This window comes from Meleagris gallopavo, chromosome 1 (assembly GCF_905368555.1).
Source record: "Meleagris gallopavo chromosome 1, MGAL_WU_HG_1.1, whole genome shotgun sequence".
Taxonomy (NCBI): Eukaryota; Metazoa; Chordata; class Aves; order Galliformes; family Phasianidae; genus Meleagris; species Meleagris gallopavo.
In genome coordinates, this window is record NC_139404.1 from 56,629,456 (window position 1) to 56,652,546 (window position 23,091).

At 40.1% G+C, this 23,091-nt stretch overlaps 1 protein-coding gene across 1 annotated transcript in view; it reads left to right on the forward strand.

Annotated features, from left to right (window-relative positions):
* The window catches only part of AGK (acylglycerol kinase), a 31,230-nt gene extending 8,539 nt beyond the window's left edge, over nt 1-22,691 (forward strand). Inside the window, exons 3-15 of the mRNA XM_019615509.2 lie at nt 619-698; nt 1,872-1,947; nt 3,293-3,385; nt 4,326-4,358; nt 6,292-6,386; nt 8,044-8,113; nt 8,900-8,979; nt 11,003-11,060; nt 12,921-13,068; nt 14,135-14,232; nt 16,455-16,525; nt 20,242-20,326; nt 22,071-22,691. Of these exons, the coding sequence (XP_019471054.2) occupies nt 619-698; nt 1,872-1,947; nt 3,293-3,385; nt 4,326-4,358; nt 6,292-6,386; nt 8,044-8,113; nt 8,900-8,979; nt 11,003-11,060; nt 12,921-13,068; nt 14,135-14,232; nt 16,455-16,525; nt 20,242-20,326; nt 22,071-22,208 (1,125 nt within the window). The 3' untranslated portion in view covers nt 22,209-22,691. The remainder of the gene's footprint in view (nt 1-618; nt 699-1,871; nt 1,948-3,292; nt 3,386-4,325; nt 4,359-6,291; nt 6,387-8,043; nt 8,114-8,899; nt 8,980-11,002; nt 11,061-12,920; nt 13,069-14,134; nt 14,233-16,454; nt 16,526-20,241; nt 20,327-22,070) is intronic.
* The last annotated feature ends 400 nt before the right edge of the window (nt 22,692-23,091 follow it).

Here is a 23,091-nt window from a genome sequence, read left to right on the forward strand (position 1 = left end):
CTTGTGTTCTGCACAGCAGTCTTTTGTTCCTGCTTTGCTTCTGAGTCTTCTGGTTGGTGTTGCTGAACACGTCGGCACCGCCAGGCTCAGAACCAGTTTGATCTGTGTGGTAGTGGGGATGCCTTGAGGTGAGCTGAGAGGGCTCTTGCAGAGAGGGGAGTAATGTTGAGGCTTTGCCTTTTCTTGCCCATCGTGCTGGAAAACCATGGAGATGGGTGTAAATGGCTGAAGTGCACAAGAGGCTGTGTGAAGCAGCTCTCCAAGAATTTAAAATCAAGGCACCTATTCAGAGTGGGATGAAAAGTTGAAGAGGAATTCGGTGATTGTTATGGAGAGACTGTAGTATCATGGGTCCTTCTTCCCATGGCAGAAAGCTAGAAGCTGACGAAAAGGAAATGGTGGATGAATCTTAAAACAGATGTAGATTTCTTGTGATGCTGGCATTATCTGTTGCTAAGAGTTCTGACATTTGAATAGGAGACCTGTACAGTGACTGAAGATGGAAGCCATTTGAATGTTGTGAGGCTTGAAAGCCTGTTGATATTTATGGAGATGGATTAATTTGAACTCCCTTACCAATATTCTTAAACTGAACTGTGATCTTTTTCTCTTGTTTAGGTTTTTGGCAACGAACTGATTCCTTCCAATATGCCTTTGAAGAAAGCAACAGTTTTCCTCAATCCAGCAGCTTGCAAAGGGTAAAATTCTCCCTCCCCTACTCTCCTTTCTGTATATCTAATTGCCGTTCACTATAAAAGCTGGCCAATTTTTGAGCTCATTTTTGTCCCCCTCTGATGCCAAGCTGCTGCTGTGTAACTACGCCAAAGTATTTCTCACTGAAGATGTTGGGATGGCAAATAGAATTAGGTGCTCAAGTTGAAAGAACAATTTCCAGATACTTTATCCTGCATTTGAGTCTTTGTCATTCCTCTATATCTCTTTGTATGCAAAAACCATAGGAAGTTGAGCTTGATTTCTTTTAGAGTTGAGGTTATCCTCAGTGATCTGACTTCTGTAGGAACACATCCTTGAAAGGGATGTGCCCACAAACTGGGAGGCTAAATATAGGTTCAGAGCAAGACTCCTGGAAGAGCTCAGCTGCAGCTTTTGCATATTCATTAGTAAAAAAAACCCAAACAGTTATCTGGGATATGATGTGTGTCTGCTTCTGCTCATCAGCTCAACTTCTTCTCAGCTGCATCTCTGGGGGGTTCAGTACAGATACCATAGGAATGATATATCTGATGTGGAAGTGCTTGGACTTGTGTGCCTTTACACAAAACACCTATGACAAAAAATGCCTAGTGTTAATAAATTAAAGCCTCCAAGTTTAAATTTAAATCTCTCATATTTCTACTTCTAAGTAATTTATAGTTAACAAATAATTCTTTTACTATGGAGTTAAAAGCATTAACGTGCACAAATCCTGTATCAGAAGAAGATAAAATTTTGCTTCTATATTTATTTAATAATATATAAAAGTAAATATTATTTAAAAAAAAAAAATCTTTGTAAAAACTTAATAGGATTTTTTTTTGTGCTTTTAAAGCCTGCTGCTCTGCATGTCATTATTATTATTTTTTTGGTAACTTTCTCTCTGGAGATCTTGTTTTGACTTTTAAAACTAATCTGGGGAAAGCCAGACAACCTCCTGCATGTATTAAAACTGCAACAAAAAGCTGACATCTCAGATAGGAGTTTCAAAAACAAATGACATTTTGTCTTTGGCTAGCAGGTTGGGTGCCTGATAACATAAACTGTGTGCTCTGTTTTTAACTACTTTTCTTGTTGTTATTCAGTAATTACTTTTCTTTTGTTTTTTCTTTTGCCACCCGACTGATGTCTGTTTTTCCTTGGTTGTTTTCTTTTAGCAAAGCCAGGAACCTTTTTGAGAAAAATGCTGCTCCGATTTTGCACCTGTCTGGCTTGGATGTAAATATAGTTACGGTAAGAACTGATAGGTTCTGCAAATAGAAATATAGTGTCTGCTTTGCTTTCTTTTGAGAAATTGAAGTCCAATTTTGGATGTATTTGAAATTCCTAGTTGTCTTGCAGGCATCTGCTGGGAGGAAATAACTACTGAGATTTTAAAAAGGTATTTAATCCTTTTAATTCACAGTTAATTTACAAACTGTGTATTGAGTTGTAAATTTTCAGCTAAAGCAGTACATGTACATGCCTGACTGTCTAAAGCAGCCCTTCTATAATTCATCTTTGAGAGAAAAATCTCTCAATATTTGACTGCTGGTTAGTGGTGCATGCCTGTTGCTGCTGAAATTGTCAGTTCTGCTTCAACTTGCAGAATTCAAAAGCGAGGAGCTTTGATGTGCAGTGGAATTCTTCAAGTTAATTAAAAATAACTTTGTGTTTTCACCCTAAAAATTTCTCAGTGTATCCCCAGATAATTCATGGAAGCAGAACACTGAGCTGTAAATGGCTTGACTTAGCTGAGAGGATTTCTTTGGAAAGAGAAAAAGTAAATGTGAAAGGATCCCCATCTCTTTGCAGGTTTTTGAGGCTGTGATTTGTGGATTGTTTAGTACTCGCTATGTCCTGCAATATATATATTTCTGTCTTGGAATATTTTTCTTAAGCTTCTGTTTAGTGTTAAGATGCTGTTTTTATTAATGCCTCTTTTTGATCATTGAAAACACGTAGTCCCAGCTTAAGAGAAAAAAATGTTCTGCAAAAATTAAAACTTAATGCTTTTTAACTTCAGATCTGGAATGTGATCAAAACAGAGCTAGGCTACTACTGGGACTGGTGTGTCCTTGAAAAAAGCATTCATTTTGCAGAAAACAGTTTGCTAGTTTAGAAAGCCAGCATACTCCTTAATGCTAAACTGGTTTTTAGCAGCTTTCCTAGCCTGCTGTTGGGCAGCAGCCCTTGATATAGCTGATTCTGTGCTTCAGGAGATGCACTCAATCACTTTGGCCTCTAAAGAGGCTTTTTTCTGCAAGAGTGGTTTGTTTGTGGGTTTATTTAAATGTAAAACTGTTCGCAAATTTGATTATTTCTGGATATTCTAAATCTACTAAATGAGAGCCTCATTAGGCTGTGTGTATGTGTGTTTATTTTTTTACACTGTATTAGGCAGAGGACTGGTATCTTAAGTTGAAGAAGTTTAAGAGAATGTTATATAAGAAGCATGCAGTACTGCGTACTTATGTGAAAATAACTATTAAACAAATTGGTGGTTTACTCTTATTCTCTTCTGTATATGACAAATACATATATATACACCCTAGAAATAATCACCTGATTTCTCATGTTTGAATTTCTGTTTCTTCAGACTGATTACGAAGGACAAGCAAAAAAACTGATGGAACTGATGGAAAACACAGATCTGATCATTATTGCAGGAGGAGATGGCACAGTACAAGAGGTATGGATGCAGCTTCGTCCTGGTTTGCTGAGAATTGTAGCAAGGCTGAGGGTGAGAAGACTGAGTCTATGTAATGTGGTGACAATATCACAGTAGTCATTACTGGAGATTTGTCCATTTCCACATCTGTGTATCAAGTCACTGTTACAATCTTACAAGGTAAGAAAACTCCACTATTTTTTATTTGTCTAAAAGTGATGATGGGAACAAGAGTGTTCAGCATAACTGTTTTCCAGAATTTTACTCCACAATGAGAAAATCATTTGGGGAGAATTGTTTCCACCTTTTTCTTTCTTTGTAATGTAACTGTAATGGTTTAATTTTCAAAGCTCATTCCTAGCCTGTCTATATTTCTGAGGATGAACGTATGTTTTCCTAAATGGGAATCAAATAATTTAAAATTTGTATGGGAGCAATTGTAAGCATGGTATGCATTTAATAAATGTCTGTTGTCAAGACGATTAATGGCAAGAGCATACTGCCAACGGAACTGGGGAATACTCTCTTTCAAGGCAGGTTGTTTTTTACTAAAGCATTTCCTGGAATGCTAACTACTGACTTCATCAGGCAATTCAGTGATTTTAAAATAAAATGGTTGGAATCCATCTAGAAGTTTCTCCTACCTTAAAATCAGTTATTGTTAATTGCACACTTAGTCGTGCTGTCCTTGCATTTTATGCAGGGCTGTCTTGGTCTGTTCTGTGTTTAAACATTTATGCTGGCATCAGTTGTGATGTCAACACGTACTCATGTGCACTCAACTCTGCTGTTTCTACCATGTTTGCATGCTGGATGTGTTTCCTTTCCCATGCAAGCAATAGTAAAAAAGAGTAGCTGCTTCTTAAATCTTTACAAAAGATAAATATGTATAATTTTTCATAGCTTTCCACTGTCACTGCAAACAGAATTCTCAGAGGTGAGCCTTTCTCCTGTCTTCCAGGTCGTAACTGGACTTCTTCGCAGAGCAGATGAGGTGAGGAAGTTTATTTCCTAGAAAAGGTGTCTTGTGAATCCACTGTGATCTCTTGGTCCAATCTGGCTTCTGCAGATGTTGTTGCTTGCTGATACCAAGCCACTTTGCTGTGTAGTGAGTCAGCCATACTAGCATCCTGCAATACTTCCCGTTGTTCTTCATTTCCTTTCTCGGGGAATATAATGGCTCTCAAGCCATGTCTCTGGGGAGTTTCCAGCAGGATTTGTTGAGAAGCCAAATGCACATCTTTCAGAGACCTATATACAGCTGTGTATGCTTTGTTTGGCACAAGTATTGGGAAAAAAATACAAGCTTTTCTTGTATTTGTACAGACTTGAAACTCAATTTGAGTTTGCCCAAATGTTGCTTTATGATTGGTTTGCTTTTTTTTCACGCAGTGAAACTCCCTGTGTAGATAGCTACAGAGAACTAATTGTAACCTCCCAAGGTGGAACCCTCCGAATGGAAACGGAAATGTGAGAGATTTTTCTTTTCAGAGAGGGAGGACGGTGTTATTGAAGAAAGGAGGGGATCATTGTTCCCAAAATCTTCTGGCAGGAGCTGGCAAAAGCTCAAGTAAATGATCCAGAGAAGATTTTGATGGTATCCTTGGCAGCTAGAATTGTATCTGTTTAGGCAGTTGCCTTGTCTGAGTGTGACAAGAGGAACTCTGCAGCTCTGCCAGTGTTTTTTATGAGGTGCTAGCTGTATTAAGGTGTTCTTAAATTTAGTGTTGTTATAACTGACCCCTGAGATCTCTGTAATCTAAGGATTCTGGAAGAAAAATTTTGGAGGATTTACTGGCTAGTTATTTATTTTGTATTTTTGTCTTATCTTGACGTAGCTCATGTTGATCTGCAGTAACATAGAAAATTCTGCAACCAGCACTATTTTGGGTGAAATACTGCCTTGTGGTATTGCCACTGTGTCACTTCATGTTTTTGGCCTGGAAATTCTCCTTGCCCTTCATATCACTCTGTCTTAGGAGTAGAGAGCTGCAGCTCAGTCCCCTCAGTTTGTGCTCTGCTTCCCTTTCACGGGGATGTCATGCCACTGTTGTCTGGATATGTAGAGCCTCTGCAAGGTGTTCCAGAAACGTGGGTTCTACTAGCCAAGGGAACAGAGTATGACTGCATTTGCTATGAGCAGCCTGCCTTCTGCAAGCTGTAAAGCAAAGCTGAAGATGAGCAGAGGATGTTTGAGGTGTGTTAAGACATGCAGGTGAGACAGAGATAACAAGGGAGAGCACGTAAGCATGAAGTGAGAATGATGTTGGTTAGCCAGCGTGGATTTGCACTGCTGTGGCATTGCTGGTAGCAGCGCCCAGGAGGGAGATGGTACGTTGTGATATGCAGTAGTTTACACTGATTTGCTGACACAATCCAAGAAGCACAGTTTATTTTCAGGTACGGTGTAATAACTTGCTCCTCCAACATGCCCTTTTGCTGAACTGAAAAATAACATGGTCAGTGAGTTTCAAAAATTAGACCTTCTGCTGCTTTGTGATTTGGATGCCAGAAGAATCAATTAATTTCTTTTTCTTAACTGAGAAAATCTCTTTGCCATACAAGGTTACTCTACCAGAGTGGCATTTCTGCAGTGGTAAATGAGATTCAGAGCTTGCCCTGCCTCCATCAGTATTAAGAAGGATGGCAGATAGCTGACAGAATCCATGCATTAGATAGGATGTGTGTGCCAACCTGCATGTAACAATTCTCATAATGATTACAGAGAGCTCCTTTGCACCCAGTTGGCAATGGTGGGTTCAGAGATTTGGATGCCGTGTTCTGAGTCATTATGTATTACTGCCTCATTTAAGGAAGTGCCTGACTGCTTAGTGCCAGAGGGGTGATATCAGACACAGCTGTGACCTCCACACAGAAAGCTTCATTCAGCTGATGCAAATGTTATTTTACTCCCCTTCTGTGTCCAGGCTGCCTTCAGTAAGATTCCTATAGGATTTATACCTCTTGGAAAGACCTGCACTTTGAGCCACACTCTCTACCCTGAGAGTGTGAACCAAGTACAGTAAGTATTACGTGTTTCTGAAAGGTAGCTTTTGTTTGTTTTCAAGGAGCAATGCTTCTTGGTAGTTTGGCACTTCCTTTTTCTTCTGTGTTACATGAAAGTTGGCAGTCTCTGGACAGAGCCTGATGATTCGGTTCGATATAAGATTGTTTTGTCCACTTCTAAACCAAAGTCTAGTCAATTAATCTTTCTTTTCCTCACACTTCATTCCCTTTCAATATTTCCTCCCTTTCCTTTCGTGCTAACAAATATATTTCTCCTTGCTACTGAAATCTGTTCGCTCTGGTTCTCCCAGTGACTAATTAGCATTCTTATTCACGGGACCCTTGCTGATATCCCTCACACATAAAATCCACGAGCCAACTGGCATAACATCTTTCATTAATGCCACCAGAGTGCTTTGAAGCTCAGCAGGATGGACAAGGCTGCAATCAGCAGCAAAAATTAAAATAATAATTTATATTTGAGTTCTAAAGAAGCTGTTTGAAATGAGTGATCTTTTTGTCCTCAGATACTGAACTGTGCAGGTGATACTGCAGCATACTGGTGAAGCTGAAAGGAATTTGATCAATAGGTTGCTGAAAGCTGAACCCGACTTAAGGAGTGTGGAAATGATATTTTAAAAAGAAATACTTTGGTTCTTTTGTCACTATTAGAGCTATTCTTTGGAGTGTAGGAATTGCAGAGATATTACAGAAAGGCAGAAGCTAGGAGAAAAGAAAGACTGAGAAAGAAACAGCTTCCTTCTCTGTCTCAGTATCCTAAGCCTGATGAAGCCAAAGGCAGTTTCACTTGTTGATTCACCCACGTGATATTGGGTTGGATCTGAAAACTGTTTGGCTTGGTTGTTTTCCAGCTGAAACAGTGGAATTAAGCAGTGTAGAATTTAAATTTTACCCAACTTTGTTTAATTAGAGAAAAAAAAAAAAAAAAAAAAAGGTTTCAATGAAATACATGCTTCAAAGCCCGAGTATAGAGATTTCTTTTGAGAGCTAGAGCACTTTGGTTACAAAGTCACTAGTGCTACCTTTTGTGACAAGAAATAAGGCAGTATCTTAGTTAATGTCCCTGACTTAATGGAGGCCAGAACAAAATGACCACTGCTAATAGTGCTAATAGCTTTAAATCGTTAAAGAAATTCAAAACATGTTAGTGTACCAAGGTAATGCAGTCCCAGGCGTGTGGGTCTCATGCTGACCCTTCCCTCCTAGGTTGTTAACCTTGCCACCAATAAAACTATTTTAGGATCCTTAATACTTATCCAAAACAGCAGCTAACAGAGTTGCTGCACTGAGGTTACACAGAGTTGGTAATCTGGTAGATTAGCTGAAGGAGGAGTAATGTCTTGCAGAGTTTAGGCTGGGGACTTCCTTTTGCTTTTCTGGTCTTTGCTGTTTGTTAGGGTGCCTTTGGGCTTCGTTAGGCTTTGTCACAGCTTGCACCCACCTGGTTTGCTTTCTGATTTCAAGAAGGAGCAGCACTTTGTCAGAATTCTTTTCTTGGGGCTGCATAGTCTTTTCTACAAGAAAAAGCCCCGCAAGGATGGTAGTAGAGTCTGCTGAGGAGAAAAAAAAAAAAAAAAAAAAAAAAGTATCATTTTAAAGCATATTCCTTCTGCCTTCCTGTTTGTTTTCCTTCTTTCCTGTTTGTTTTGCAGACATATTACTAACGCTACCTTGGCCATTTTGAAGGGAGAGACAGTTCCACTTGATGTGTTGCAGATCAAGGTAAAAACATCTGCTTGTTTGGCACCCAACATTCCTAGAACTTTCCTCTTCTTGCATCGTTCTGTTTAAATAGACTACTTTTCATCTGTGTCGTGCTGCTATGAATTTTGGCTTATCCTATCAGCAGTCCTGTTGGCAGTCATTTCTCCACTGTATGCTACAACATAGCCTAATTTAAAATGGAGAAAATACTTGGCTGAATGGCTGAATATATTCTGGGGAGAGTTAAGAGTATTTAGATGAATGCAAAACTTAACTAATATTTCTCTAGAAGTAGTGAGAGATAACAGTAGCTGTCTAAGCTGATTTAATAAATTCATGTGTATTGCAGAATTAATAACTTTCTTTTTCAAACAGAAAGGTGTGAAATGGGAAAACGTTTGACTGTGCTCAGTATGGTTTTTTTAGTATCATTTTTCAGTTATGTTGTAGAACAGACATTTCTGCAGCAAGAACTTAGTGTTGCTGTGTAAGAACACTTTGCTCTTGGCTGACACTATCCACAGAATGAAATGGCTATTGCTGGGTGTGCAGTCAAACTCAGCCAACCCTTTAAAAAATTCATGTTTTATATTTCTCGCTGGAAGTAAATGGGATGTGTAACACTTAAATTCAGGTTAACCTTTATGGCTGTTAGCTATTTATCATGCCTTTTCTGTGAAATTTCTCTTCTGGGATTAATCAGAATTCAGGTTTTATGTAGAAATGAAATTTCTCTGCTTTCAAAAAACAAAGTTGAAAAAAGATAAGAGAATGCAGTTTTGTACTTCTTAATTTTCTTTACAGGGAGAAAAGGAACAGCCTGTGTTTGCACTGAGCGGTTTAAGATGGGGATCTTACAGAGATGCGGGAGTTAAAGCTAGCAAGTAAGAAAACATCATTTTTGAAGCATCTTGTCTGAAAAATAACCCTCTGTTGCAAAGAAGCCTTTTTTGAATGTAGACATTTGACAGGCAGAAGCACCAACTCTTTAGATTAAGCATTACACACGAGTGTAAAACATTTCAGGGTTTTTGTCTTTTGAAATAAACATGTATTTAGTGCTGACCGATTCTTAAGGTAATTGCTTTCCTCTTGCCTTTTGGTGCCCATTTCTGGACCTTTGCTCAGATAGCATCAGTGGAAAAAACTCTCCCTTGAGTAAAGTCTAAGTAAAGTGATGAACCGTTGTTTTTCAATTGCCAGTGAAAAGATGGAGATTCTGTAACTGAATTCCAACAAGGGACATCAGATGCAGTAGAATTGCCCTTCAGCTCCTGCCAGAAATGACATGGACCATACTGTCTGATGACGGTTTTCTGAATGCTAAACTAATAATTGTTGGGTTTTATCCAAGTGGATATTTAACATGCCACTGTCTGTGTGTATCAAATTGCTGGCATTATCTGGTGAAGGAGCAGCAGGGCCAAATCAGCTCACTCCTCAGACTGCCATAGAAGAATTGCAGGGCGGGGTGCTGCTGACCATTAAGTAAATATGATATGTTTTGTGAATGAGCTATCTGCAGGGAAGGAGGAGATAGCCGACCTCTGGCAACTGGCAGGTAATTAAGTAGGTTTGAGAGGTGATGTGGGATAGAAGAGATGCAGTAAATGGCCTGGGTGCTTGTCCTTGAGAAGCATGGGGTATGCCTGGTTGCTTGTGTGGGTGCTGACTTGGCTATATTGCGGGCTCTCCTGCTAATTGCAGCCCTACAATTAAGGAAGTGCACTTCTCTCCTCTCTGTGTTCTTATTAGGCTTCCCACCTATGCCCTATTTTATACCTAGTGTCAGCCTTTGCATCTTTTCCTGCAGCAGCTGCCTTTCATAGGAGTCATGAACACCATGCGAGAGACTTGGCAGCACCTTTTGTACTTGGGGCAGTGTGAACGACTACAAACCTCATTTTCCCATGAATGTTTTTGAATGCCCAGAAAACATGCCCAGCTTAGGAAGCGCTTTAGCCACAGTTGAATGGAGGCTCAGCAAGCTTGGGTTAAGGACCCTGTGTCCTTGTCCTCTTTTTATACTTCTCTCTAGATGTACACATTTGATCCCTGACAAAGGTGGAATACTGGGCCAAGTGAACTTTTAGTGTTCCAGTAAAGCTGAAAATAAGGTAACTTCTACAAAGAGAGCTGAGCTGTAAGCCACAGTTCTAAAAATGTGCCTGGTTATCCTTAAGCTAAGCACTGTCCTGGTGGATGCATAGTGCTGAGTTTTGCGTTTTTGAGGATTTGTTGTTTTACAGACAATTTCATGGCTTAATGGAAGTGGTGTGACTGCTGCACGCCCTAGTAGTTAATGATACCCTTACAACTTCAGTGTTGTTGAGCTGATGGTGCTTAATGTATGTTGTTGACCTTTTGTGGAAGACGGTGATCAAAATTTGTACCAAACCTACTTAAATATAGTCATGTCTTTAGATTCTGTACTGTATTTTGTGACCAACAGGATTTTTATTTTGTAAAACAACGATTTAGGTCTGAGAATACTTTGGAGCAAATGAATGTTTTTCCTGTTCTGATCTCTTGCTGCTGATTTTTTTTGTTTGCTTCTTTCCTCCAACTTAATTCTTCATTGCATATTGTAGAGATGCATCTCACCAACTGATAAACGGCAAACCTTAAAGTTAGTCCCAATTGTGTTGCCTAACTAGGTAAAATTCTGCTACTCAGATGTCAGGCTCCCTGTAGGGAAGATTGTATGCTGCGTGTTGGTGATCTGTAACTCAAGAACGGAAAGTCACTGCTAAGCTGCTGGTGTGTAGAAACTTGTGGTATCACAAAGCTAAAGACTCTAGGAGAGCACTCACGTGGCAAATAAATCTATGTTCCCTAACTTCATACAAGATTTCTCCTTCCAATATCATCTGGATATATTAAGAGTTCTTTCTGTTCTTTTTTCAGGTACTGGTACCTAGGGCCTCTGAAAACCAAAGCAGCTCACTTTTTCAGTATGTTAAAGGTAAAAAAAAATAACTGAGGAATTGTGGGGGAGTGTGTTTGATGATTGTGTAGCTTGGAAATGAAAAGGCTGACTGCTTTGTACACGTTATCTGCATTCTTTTCTGAAATTCTGGTAGCAATATAAAATGGGAGTGAAACTCCACTCATTGAAAAACCTAGCAGTTGTTAAAAATTTCTAACTTACAAAGAGATGAAGGGGAGGCAGAATACCTCTGCCTTACGAAAAATCTTTTCTAAGAATCTGTTGCTGCAAGGTCACCAGAGGGAGCCAGTAACCACCTTCAGAGCAGGAGAGTAGTAGTGGTGCTGAACATAGCATTTGACATGTTCTGTCACCTTTTCTAGACAGTATTTCAAATGATAACATTTCATTATGATTTATTCATCTGGCAGAAGTTGCATTTATAATTAGCGTTATACATTATATATATATAATTGTATATAACATATATATAATTGTATAATTATACATTTATAATCAGTTTTCCATGTGTAGCAAAACGAACATGAAGATTCAGAGCTCTCACCTTTATCTTGCTTAAAATTGACCCTAGAAAGATGAAAATTTGATCTGCTTGAGGGGCAAGGAACTTTCTCTCACATGCCTTTCACAACTCTCTGAACATACAAGGAGCCTCATGAAAAGGCTGTGGGGATACCCAGAAGCTGCTATGGTAGATGAGATCATGCAGCTAAGGAGTTAGACTGTAATGTATTCATGAAAGATTTCCCCCTGCTCCCCATCCACAAGAGATTTGAGATGATGATTCTGTGTGCTGATATTCTAAGGGGAAATTTGTTCTTCACCTCTCTCCAGCCCCTTTCTCACTTTTATTGAGGCCTCAGTGAGTGGCAATGATAGTGAGTCTCACTGGTGAGTTATTCATTCTGCATTTAAAAGATCTGTTTAACCTGCTGAAGGTTAAAGAGAAATGCTCGCTTTTTCAGCTATTAAGAGAAAAAAGTTTCTACCTGATCTCCCCCAGTTGTATTATCCATTGCTTTATGTGCCTCTTAACCATTTTGTTAATTTCTATAAGAAATGGTCCCAGTCTGCTGAGTTTAATCTTTTTCAAGCTTGTCCTTGCTGCTGTGCACTGTATCTTGTTGATTTTGCTGCAGCTGTCCTTGGAAATGGAAATACATTTAAAAAAGAAATCGTATTATTTCATCCGTAAGTCCTCTGTTTTAAGTGTTTCAGAAATTAGTTTTAAAACAAAATGAGAGAAAATAAACTTTGTCTCCAGTGTCAGTGTCCATGGGCTTTCAGGAGCTAAGGTTCTACTATAGCTCATCAATTTCTGGCAGTAGAATCTGAAATTTCACTGAGAATAATGTGTTATTTTATTTCCTCAGGTGCTCTATAAAGCTCAGCTGACTTATCCTGACCTGCTGTGTACTCTGCAAGCACCTGACTATATAATCAGATCTTGATTTTTTTGAGGTGCTGAGGAACAAAAGCCTGCCAGATTTGGGTGCCCCTTGGCTCCACACAGCACTGTAGTCTTTGCCTTTTGGCGCTGGGCAACACTGTGAAGTTGAGCTGCTTCTTGAGGTTGCCTTTGTGCCATGCAGAAAGCAGTTGCTCTCTTTATAGATGGAAAGTACCTCACTGCTGTGTAGGGAAAGAGTAGATTAGTAGACTTGGGAACTGTGGGTACCCTTTCTCAAGCTGCAGAGATGTAATCTTATATGAAGCTAGAGGCCAAGAAGTAGACTAAGGTAGTGGCAGCTCTGAAGTAGTGCTTGTGATCACAGAGTGAATAGGCTGTAGGAATCAGCAGAATAAACAGGAAGGTTCTCAACAAAAGGTCCTCTGTCTTTTGTTTTGTTTTGTTTTTTTCCGTGTAAATCCAAGGAGTGGCCTCAGAAACACCAAGCTGCTCTCATGTATCTGGGTCCAACTGAGAGACCTCCGGAAGAGCCAGAGGAGAAGCAATCCAGGCCTCCTTTGTACGTGAGGCTTTACAGACGACTTCGCTTGTACTGGTCACCTCCACGAAAAGGTGAGGTGTGTGCGTTATGGTATAAAGTCACAGGCAGCCTTTACTTATCTAATAGTTCAGAGCTGTGGATTGTTTTGTTTTGTCTTTTTTTTCTCCTTAGTTTTTTCTTCTCTCTTATGTCTGTCCCTTTCTCTGCCTTTCCCTGACTTTCCAAAAAATTATTGCAATTTCGACATTGACTTTGTCAAGATATTTAAGTGATGTTTTTCAGAAATAGAACAGAGTAGTTAAGTACTTGTGGCCTTTTAAGTAGAAATGCATTTGTAAAGAATTCACTGTGTTCACTGGGCTCACAGTTGCTTGCCACTGAAGTATCTCTCTCTCCTTCTTTGTGGGGAGAAAGGAGCATCTTTTGTTTTTCTTTGTGGAAGGAAAGATTTCTGAAGCAGAACAGCAAACATTACGTAAAACAGGAGGCAGTAAAACTTGAGCTGTGCAGAAGTCTTAAGTTTCTCTCAGTATACCTCACTTGGAAACCTCTCTTCTCTGTGTTCAGTGGGCCACCCTGGAGAGGTTAGCTAGGCAGTTTGTGTGGCAGAGTGCAGAAGAAGAGGAGTGTGCATGTTGTGCAATATGTAATGATGCAGCCTCAACTGGTGCTTCCATTCCTCTTAGAGGCTAGAAGAGGGAATTCAGATAGAGGCATGGACTAAGTGACCCGTATGGGAGAACTAAACCCTGGAGTTTTTTCCTGAGGTGCATGGTACCACAGCATCCTGAACATTGGCTATCCTGTTGGTTTTTTGTTTTTTTTTGGTAGCTGCACTAAATGTTCCTGTAATACTGGTCTAGGAGATTGGTTAATCCCTGGGCATAACAACTCACAGGGCTGCCAGATAATATGCTTGATAGTCTTTTCTGCCACTGTGTGAACACCAGTGGTTTGGGTATTTTTTTTCCTTCAGTACTTCCAAACTTTTGATGTTTGAAAGAAAGAAAGCTAGTGGTCATAGTGGGTCAAAGTGATTTTTGTGGCTGGCATTGATGTTTTGTACTTCTCAGCAGTGAAATGATGATCTTTTTAAGTAAATTTCCCTTAATGTTATCTTCTGTATTGGCTTCATAGAAATCCCCAAGGAGGTAGCCCCGGAGGACTGGCAAGAACTGAAGCTCTCCACCGTTGAGCTTTCCATTGCAACTCAGAACAGACAGCTTGATCTGACAGTAAGACCATCGTATTTCACTGGATTCCAAATGCTCCCTGCCCACACAGTTTTCTTTTATTGCTGAACTCCCATTCTTTTGTCTTCATAAATAAAACGGTACCCTGTGCAAGTTGGGGTCCATAACTGAATCTAGGAAAGGACTGGTGTTAAAGCTCTGAAGACATCTATAAAACAAATGCAGTGCGATCAGGAAGAATCTGTGTACCTGGAAGGTTTCATTAATTCAGCAGAAATTTTAGCATTACTCAGGTGGAAACAAGGCATCAGAATGGATACTCCTTCCCTTCTCGACCCATGGCAGAGGGGAAATCAGATATGGAAGTTTTATCAGTGAGTGCTGGAGTGCAGCTGTGAACACGAATATTTTCCTAGAAATGTGGCTTCTTCTCTCCTTCTGTCCTGTAGAGCAAAGAATTAAAAAGAAATGGCACTAAAGAAAGGACAGGGGCTACAGTGAGTTAGAGGATAGGAAATGTGGGTGGTTGTGGAAGAGCAGAACAAGGGAGCAAGGGAACTGTTCCTGTGATAGCCTTCTGTCACGTCCTGCCCATAAGGCTTATGCTCTTCATTGAGTGCTTTAATTACCCGTCTTTGGCTTATGTCTGTGTTTTGGTGCAGTGTCATTGCTATGAAAGCTTTTTGGGTAGATGCCAGTCTTTAATCCTGCTGGAGAATTGTAGCACAGCAATCCCTTTCTCTACATGTCTTTCTCTTGGCTGCAGGAAACGGCAGCCGCTATCCCAGACTGACAGGAGGTGATGGACTTTTTGCAACGTGTTTCTTATGCAGAATTCAGGCTCTTTAAGAAGCTGAAAATCTGAGTTATGTTGATAGGTTATCCTTGTAGAATCAGGCATATCCATGTAGAATTGTGCTTCCTGTGTTTTCCTTAGCCTGTACTACATAAATGTTAGTTTCTTCTCCATCAGTGATTCAAGATTTGCGCTGCCCATGTCCTAGTAGTGGTAAAAACAAGACTGACCCCACCAAGGTATTTTTTCTTCACTGATTTCCTGATGTTCCTTGGACAAAATATTCCTTGTATAGATGTCCCCTGAGTCAGTGACATAAAGTGAAAAAGACCTATCAGGAATTGAAAAATCTCATTGCCACAGACTACCCTTTATATCCCTCCCCCTCCTTTTTTTTTTTTTCCCCCTTTTGTCTTCAAGTTTTGCTTTGATACTTTTATTTAACAGAGAAGCAGTGTGGGATTCTCTCTCATTTCTCTTGCACATCCTAGAGAAATAGGTGACTTCCTATTAGGGCAGTTATACTTCTCTGTTTCTAGAACTGGATGTATCTTGATCTTACATCTTTTTTTCTACTGATAGGCACCCCCTGTATCTGCCTTTGAATCCTCCTCTAGAAGCTATTGTCCCTGCAGCCATCAAAGCTGAATCACTGTACTGTCAAATAGACATCAGGGCATATCTGCTAAATACTCCCAGCCAGTCCTGTCTTTCTTTCTCACTCATGCCTAGGCTCTCCTGTGAAGCTGATAAAGCTATACAGGTGCAGCTTAAGCATTGACGAACTTACTTCTGCAGATACAGCAAAGGAATAAAACAAGTTACACTACTAAATGTATTTGGTTTTACTTTTGACATTTTGGTTGCATCTGTGCTAGGACTTTTGCCAGAGCAGAAATGTTTTCTTTAATTAAAAAAAATAAATATGATTTACATCTTAAGCAAAGTTCCTACTCGGCAAAAGCTTTAATGTCTACTTAGTTTAAGGACGTGCTGCTAGTGGAAGAGTAGCTAAGTAAGGAATTTAAAGGAGTGATAATGAGAGCACTTTAATTTCAAATTTATATTCGTTAAAGTTCTGTTACTGTAGTGTTTGGTGGCCAAATGCAGCATTGTTATACCACTGCTTGAGATCATGAAAGATCCAAAGATCAGAAATCTCTGTTAACAGATGTAACCCAACAGTCTCTAATAAGTGTGCAAAACAGAACAAGAGCCAAATATGTGAGTCATTATTTCAATTCTTACGGTGTTTATTGAATAATTTTCAGTGAAAATCTGTTCTCTGTAATTCTTAATCTGTATCCCTTGGGTCAAGAAAGGAGAAAAAGAATGAAATGCATATTTTGTCTCTTTGAGTGGGACAGAGAGCTAGGTATTTTTTGTAACGTATTTAAGTATCGTGAGTGTGGCATTTTGAAATTTTAACTGCTTCATTTCTGAATCTTTTTCTTTTTTTTTTGCCCAGCGCACTGAGGACTTCATGAATATTTGCATTGAAGCAGATACAGTCAGCAAAGGACAGTTTGTGAACAGAGGGTGAGTATGGGAACACTGCAAATGGATGCCCAAATCTCTGTACAACTCAGAACACTGATTTTTTAGGGAATACGTTATGTTTCTCTCTGATTTTCTGCTGTAAAATTCTGCAGCAGAGGTCATCGGTCAGTGATGCTTCATGGAGATTGCTTCATTTTTTAAAATTCTTATGGATTTTTATTTTTCTGGAAATAAGACAGATCAGTCTACCTTGAGTTCTTCCTAGCTTCTCAGTTTCCTGTACCTTTCATCTTTCTCTCCACTGGTACTGGACGATGCTACTTGGAAAACACCATCATAACCCGTGTTTTATGGGCAACCAAAAAGATTAACTCCAGAATCTTTTACCTCTAACTGCTTGGTGGCTTAAGAGTCACAGAGCTAATAAGCTTGTACTAGTGGTACCTGAAATTTCTGAACTCTGATAAGACACAGCTTTTAAGTGAAGGGCTCCCTTTGCTCAGTAACTCCTCGAACATATGAGATCTGAGCTTGAACAGCTTTTGGAAGATGTGAATTTATAGGACTGTAAGCAAATGTGTCGTATGCAGAGCAGGGAAGCTGCAGGTATGGAGAAGCATCCCACAGAGAAGGAGTGAGCATATATTTCTTTCATGGGTTTGGGGTGTTGTCATGTAACATGATTGTTCCTCTGCTCTCACCAAATATCAATCAGAACTGCTTTTTCCAGCTCCTCCATGCTGTCCCACCAGCAAATACACTGCATCTTCAGTGTGGTTTTTATTACCAATTGGTTTTCTTACTGAATCCAAGGCTCCTCTTCTGTATGACCATTTTTTTCTAGGCATAGGGCCCCCTCTAGTGAAATCAGGTGGAATACATTTTTTTAATACATTTTTCACTTGGTTGTCATCACTCTAAGAATTCCTGCATGTGTGTCTTGTGTGTGATGTTAATAGCAGAAGTGGGCCCCTTATTTGAGCATCCCATGAGCCTCAGTGGGAATCAGGATGCCACCTGCAACTGCTTTTAGGTTGTATGAGCTACGTGGACCGTGTGTGCTTTAGACTGAGATGTTTGCTTTGAAGACTACAAAAGAAGAGGAGGAGGAGCAGCAAGGGAAGTGTGGCCTCTTAAGGGGGAAATGAAGGAGACAGTGTAATGGCTTCTTGGACATGTTGCTCCCAGAAAAAATGTGGATGGTTTTGGGTGATATAAAGGAGGGTGTTGACTGTACACCCAGTGCACAGTATCTCCCATGTGAGTTGGACATGGTTCACACAGCAGTGTGTCACGTTTTTTCTGACTGGATGTACACTGCTGTGCAGAAAAAACTTCTGATGAGTGGTGATGTGCCCTGCTAGCTAGCTCCTCAGAGACACTGCCAACTACTTGGAGCTGCTGTTCAAGCAAAGCTCAGAGAGAGCTCTTTTGATTAAGCACTGCCCTAAAGTCTGTAAGTAACAACAAAAGAGAAGTGGGGGGAGGTGTATGTGGTGGTGAGCAATACAAGAACCCAGTTACTCCTACAGAGAAGAGTCTGAATAGAAATAAAGCACTGCTTTTTCAAGGCAAAATCGAGGTGCTCAGAGCAGATCTCCTCTGGAGAATGCCCCTTGGTAGTTTGGTTTGAATCAATATTCAAAAATATTCCCTATTGCCCAGTACGGATAGAGTTTGCCTTTGGAAATGTACAAAGAAGCCATTTGCTTGTTTGTTTTGTTGTTAAAGCACCTCCACCAGAATTTGGAGGAGTTGAAAAGGTTTTAGAGAAACTGCCATATGAGTATGGGTATCCAGTTTTTTTTGCATCAGAGCGCTGCGGAGCAGCTGTTATTGCATCTCAGAGAAAGGAGCGGTCATCCTAGGTGTATATACGTGCTTTCCAGCCGTGGATCAGATTTGTGTGAACAAGAGCATCGCTGCAAGAGTAGAGCTGATAGTTAAGATGGGATGGAGAAGGAGAAGGCAAATACACAATAGTGCATACCAGAAAGTGCTGGAGGGAAGGAAAGAGAAAGCTGGAAAGAGTAGCATGAGTATTCCCCACCTTGATAGCCAGCTTCTGTTCTTTGTGTGAAAGCATGGAGAGGGATCACTCCAGGGGATGAGTGCAGTGACCAGCTGCAGTGTAAAGACTCTTGTTTTTGTTACAGAATTTTACATTGGCTGCTTCTGGAAACAAGAACTAGATTAAACCTATCTGTTATCTACAGTAGGTTTTCCTTGCCTGTATTTTTGTAGTTCAGTGTATGGAGTGAGATTTAAATGAATTGAAAATACTGCTATTGGACTTTCTTTTCTTACTCCTGTTTTCCTTAGCTGTCTTGTCTCCCATAAGGAGCTGAATCAAATGATCCTTTCTGATCTTTACCAAGAGAGTGGTAAGATGCTGGCACAGCCTGCCCAAGGAGGTTGTGAATGCCCTGTCCCTGGAGGTGTTCAAGGCCAGGTTGGATAGGGCCCTGGTCAGCCTGATCTAGTATTAGATATGGAGGTTGGCAACCCTGCATACAGCAGGGGATTTGGAGCTTGATGATACTTGAGGTCCTTTCCAGCCCAAGCCTTCTGTGATCCTTTCATACAAGATCATTAGAAAGGCAGATGCGGCAAGTCTCCTTTGACCATTCTTTAGTTACATGTCTTGTCTCTGTTGTACTAACTTTGATCCCATAATTGCATTTATGTAGATCCTCATTTACCTCTGTGGATCAAATAATCTTGCTCACCTGAGTACAGTAAGTAGGACCTTATATGTTAAACTTTGAGCAGGTTAAACCTTAGGTAGGGAATCTTGCTGCTTATTTGTACAGCACTGTATAAACTGTATAATTGCATGCCATCAATGATTTAGCATTTATATTGCCAGCGGGATGTTTAATTCCCTCACATTCATTCATTAATCTTTTAGCATATACATATTGGATTAAAACAAACTTTTCATAGTTAATATTGCTCCTGTCTTTCCCTGCCCTTCCCTTTGATGTCTGAGGTTTTCTTCCTTTGTCCTTCCGTTATTCTCTCCTCTTTCAGCCTTTTATGCTCTTTCTCTGTGATTTTCTGTGATTTTAAGAGAAACTTGCATTTCTAAGGTATAGAATATTTGGTGTATAGGGTGTTTCTGACGTGCTTTTAGGGCTTCTTTTCCTGGACAAGATGAAGTTATTTAAATTTCTGCCTTCGTAACAGTCCTCAGAATGGACAGAGTTGCTGGGGACAGCTGATGTTTTTTATCTGAGAATATCTATCTGTGATAATTGTGCTGTGCTTGAGACAGTGCAGCTCTGCTGTCCCCTTAGCTATCTATGTGTTGCTGTCTGCACAGGGACCAAAAAGAGGGGTGGGGTGTGGTGCATTCTATCTGTTGTTGTTGTTAAGAGTTCATTAGGTTTCTGGTAAGTGCGTGGAATTTGAGGAGATGGCAGTCATCCACTGTGGGCATTGCATCGTTCAGCATATAAGTGAGGAGCACAAGATTGTGCTATAAGAGTATATTCAAATTTATTCAGTGAACCTCAGCACAGAATTTGGTTGGAGGCTGTCAGTGCATACTGATGCGTACTGACTGTAGCAGAAGAGGCAATCTGTATTTTATTTTCTCACAGTTAAGTTCACAGGTATTTGTATACATATATATAACCTTCAGGTTTGTCAACTGCATAGTGATGTACAAACCCATAACAATGTGTTAGCTCTAAAGGTAGCTGTTTCTAAAGAACCTTCTCCACAGCTTACCTCTCTTTTGATTGAAACAGAAGTCAGAAGATGCGTGATCCACATATGTGTCCTGAAGGCAGTCAGTGCATCCAAGCCAGCAGATGCATCTTGCAACTTCCAGAGGTGAGAAGTTAAGGGAATGGGAAAACTTCGTAAATTCGTTTCCTAGTTCCACATGATACTGCACATCAAGAAATCCTTACTTCAGATCTGGGAGGTTGAGTATACTGTTGATGAGACACTTCGATCCTCAGTTCAGCATCTCAGTCCCCAGCTACGAGACACATACAGAAATTACAACCTAAGTGGTTTGTGAACTAGAGGGGGAGCTTTGTTCAGCCAGGAAATAGACAGCTCCCCAGACCTGTCATGTATACAGCACTGGAGGTTGTAAAGGATCTCTTACTCAGATGCATTGAATAGACACACTGTCACCATTGTATTGAAGATAGAATTCCTCATCTATGTTTTATGCTAGAAGGGATTATGCCATAGAGAAGATAAATGTCAACATCTTTATGTAGACAAAGTAGGAAGAGGAAAGGCAATGGGACTCTGGTCAACACAGGGAAGTGTCACTAAACTTTGAATAGATCAGGCTGAAAAAGAAGCTGAAATTGTGCCTGCCTGAGTAGTTTAGGTTAGTCTGGTGTTACCTCTTAGAAGGGAGTGCTGTTGCAGCCTTGGAATGGGATGTTTCTTGGTTTTGCAAGGGCATTCGATCAATCTCATGGATCATTTCTATCTACAAGGGCCTTCAAGGGCCTTTGGAAAACAAATTTCATATTAAGGGAGAATAGAACACACCAAAAAGTGAAAAAAAATCTTTATCTGCCAAGTGAAAATCACGAATTATGTAATCATTAGTCAGCACCCTAATATTTACATCAAGTTAGTATTGTGGCAATCTTGTATTTCTGAAAGAATACTCTGGAGTCTGGGCTAAATACAGATGAGCCATTGGTAGGGCTTGTGGTATAAAATCAGCTCTTCATACTACAAGCTGAGACCTTCAGAGTATTTGTGCACGCCACAGAGCAGTGTTTTTTGAATCCTTGATCTAGAGCTGATGAGGAAACTGGAGACAGCTCAGGCGAGTCTCACCAGTTCTGAGAGAAGTAGGATATGTTGATCCAGGTGGACTGCTAGAGCTCTGTGATTTACAGGACCTATGCTAATTTCTCCTGAGCTCCTTTGACGTACCAGCCCATCTGGAGCTAGTTTAAGTGTCAGAGTGGCAGCCTTACCTAGAGTCAATGAAGTGCATGCAGAGCAGACAGCAGACTTGTGCAGATAAAGTCAACCTGCCATTTTGATGAACAGTTTTAATCATTGGTGACTTTATCAGCATTAAAGTAAAAGCTCGGGAAAATTCTGCTGAGTAAATCCTGACCTGTGAAATACTTTGCATCTCACATTTCAGATCAATATAGTAAAGCAATACCAAAAGGTGTTTGTAACATGGATTTAATAGGAGTAATTTAACAGGCACTTCTGCAGATTAGCTTGTGTCACCACTGGCAGACCAAGAAGAGCCAAGCACATATAATATAGTTCCAACAGCAAAGAGTCTTCAGTATAAACAGTGTGGGTCATTAAATCTTCCTAGCATTTAATTATCACCAATTAACAACTCACTGAGGTAACATTACACCACAGACTCCTATACGTTCCGTGCAGTGAAGAGTAATTTTCTCTGTGTAGTTGAGACCAAAGGGGCTGGAAGGCATGGGGAGGCTGTCACCTTGGTTAGCACCCAGCTAAGTATTGAATTGTAATCAATCAGTAAAATCAAGTCTTGGTATTACAGCATTGCTGAAATAACATTTGCTGTTTAGCTCTGACCAGTACTGTTATCTGTGCGCAGGGCACTGAGGGATCCTTTGGCATCGATAACGAGGAATATGAAGCTATGCCTGTGGAGGTGAAGCTGTTACCCCGGAAACTCCGTTTCTTCTGTGATCCCAGAATGAGAGAGCAGATGCTCCGTGCAGCCGTACAATGAGGATTAATATCAAAAAGGCCACTCTTCACCACTCCTGCCATGTTCTCTTCAAGGCGTGTCCTCACTAACTGGATTAACCCCGCCAGATTAACAAGCCATTCAGCTACTTTATGCACAAGGTACTTCCATTGAAGGTGGCTATTTGGCTAGTCTCAAGGGGTTTGGAAGTGCAAGTTAGAATTCTAAGAATTGCATGTTATCTTCATGGCATTTTTTCACTACAGGCTGAGTGTTGAATGCCAAATGCTACTGCTTTCATGCAATTGTATATTGAAGCAAAAAGAAAGAGTACTTGTCCTTGTGTTGTAAGAGTTTACATTATCTGTGTATAGATCTCAGGAAAGCTGGGATCTTGGAAAAATTTGTTCTGGGGGAGTCTAATTCTAAGTATGTGAAATGTTGGAATTGTTATATGAAACAGCTGAATGGTTATCTACTCTGACCCAAAATAAATTCGATATCAGTGACATGATTTCAAAGGAAGTTTGAAAACTCTCAGTATGTTTGTATCTAGGTAAGATCTTTGTTTCCTCTTCACCTTGCCGGATTCAACAGCACAGAGCTCTAGTTAATAACATTGTAGAAATATATTGTTTTGATCAAGTTTAGGTATGTTACACAGAAGCACGCTGGAGAATCACCATTGACTTGGAGCTGTATGAAGTCCATGTGGAAAGACTTCAAGCCAAACAAGCCTTTCTTGTAAGTATTCCTTTTGTTCCTGTAGCAGCATAAGACAAATATGGGCTTCCAAATAACTTTTAATATTAATTGTACCTGGTTGCTTTTCTCACTAACGTGAACAGTGCTCATCTCATCACTCCTTATGCAACCTACATCCCTTTGAGCCCCAGTTCCATAATTGGCTTTGTTGACTTTGAGC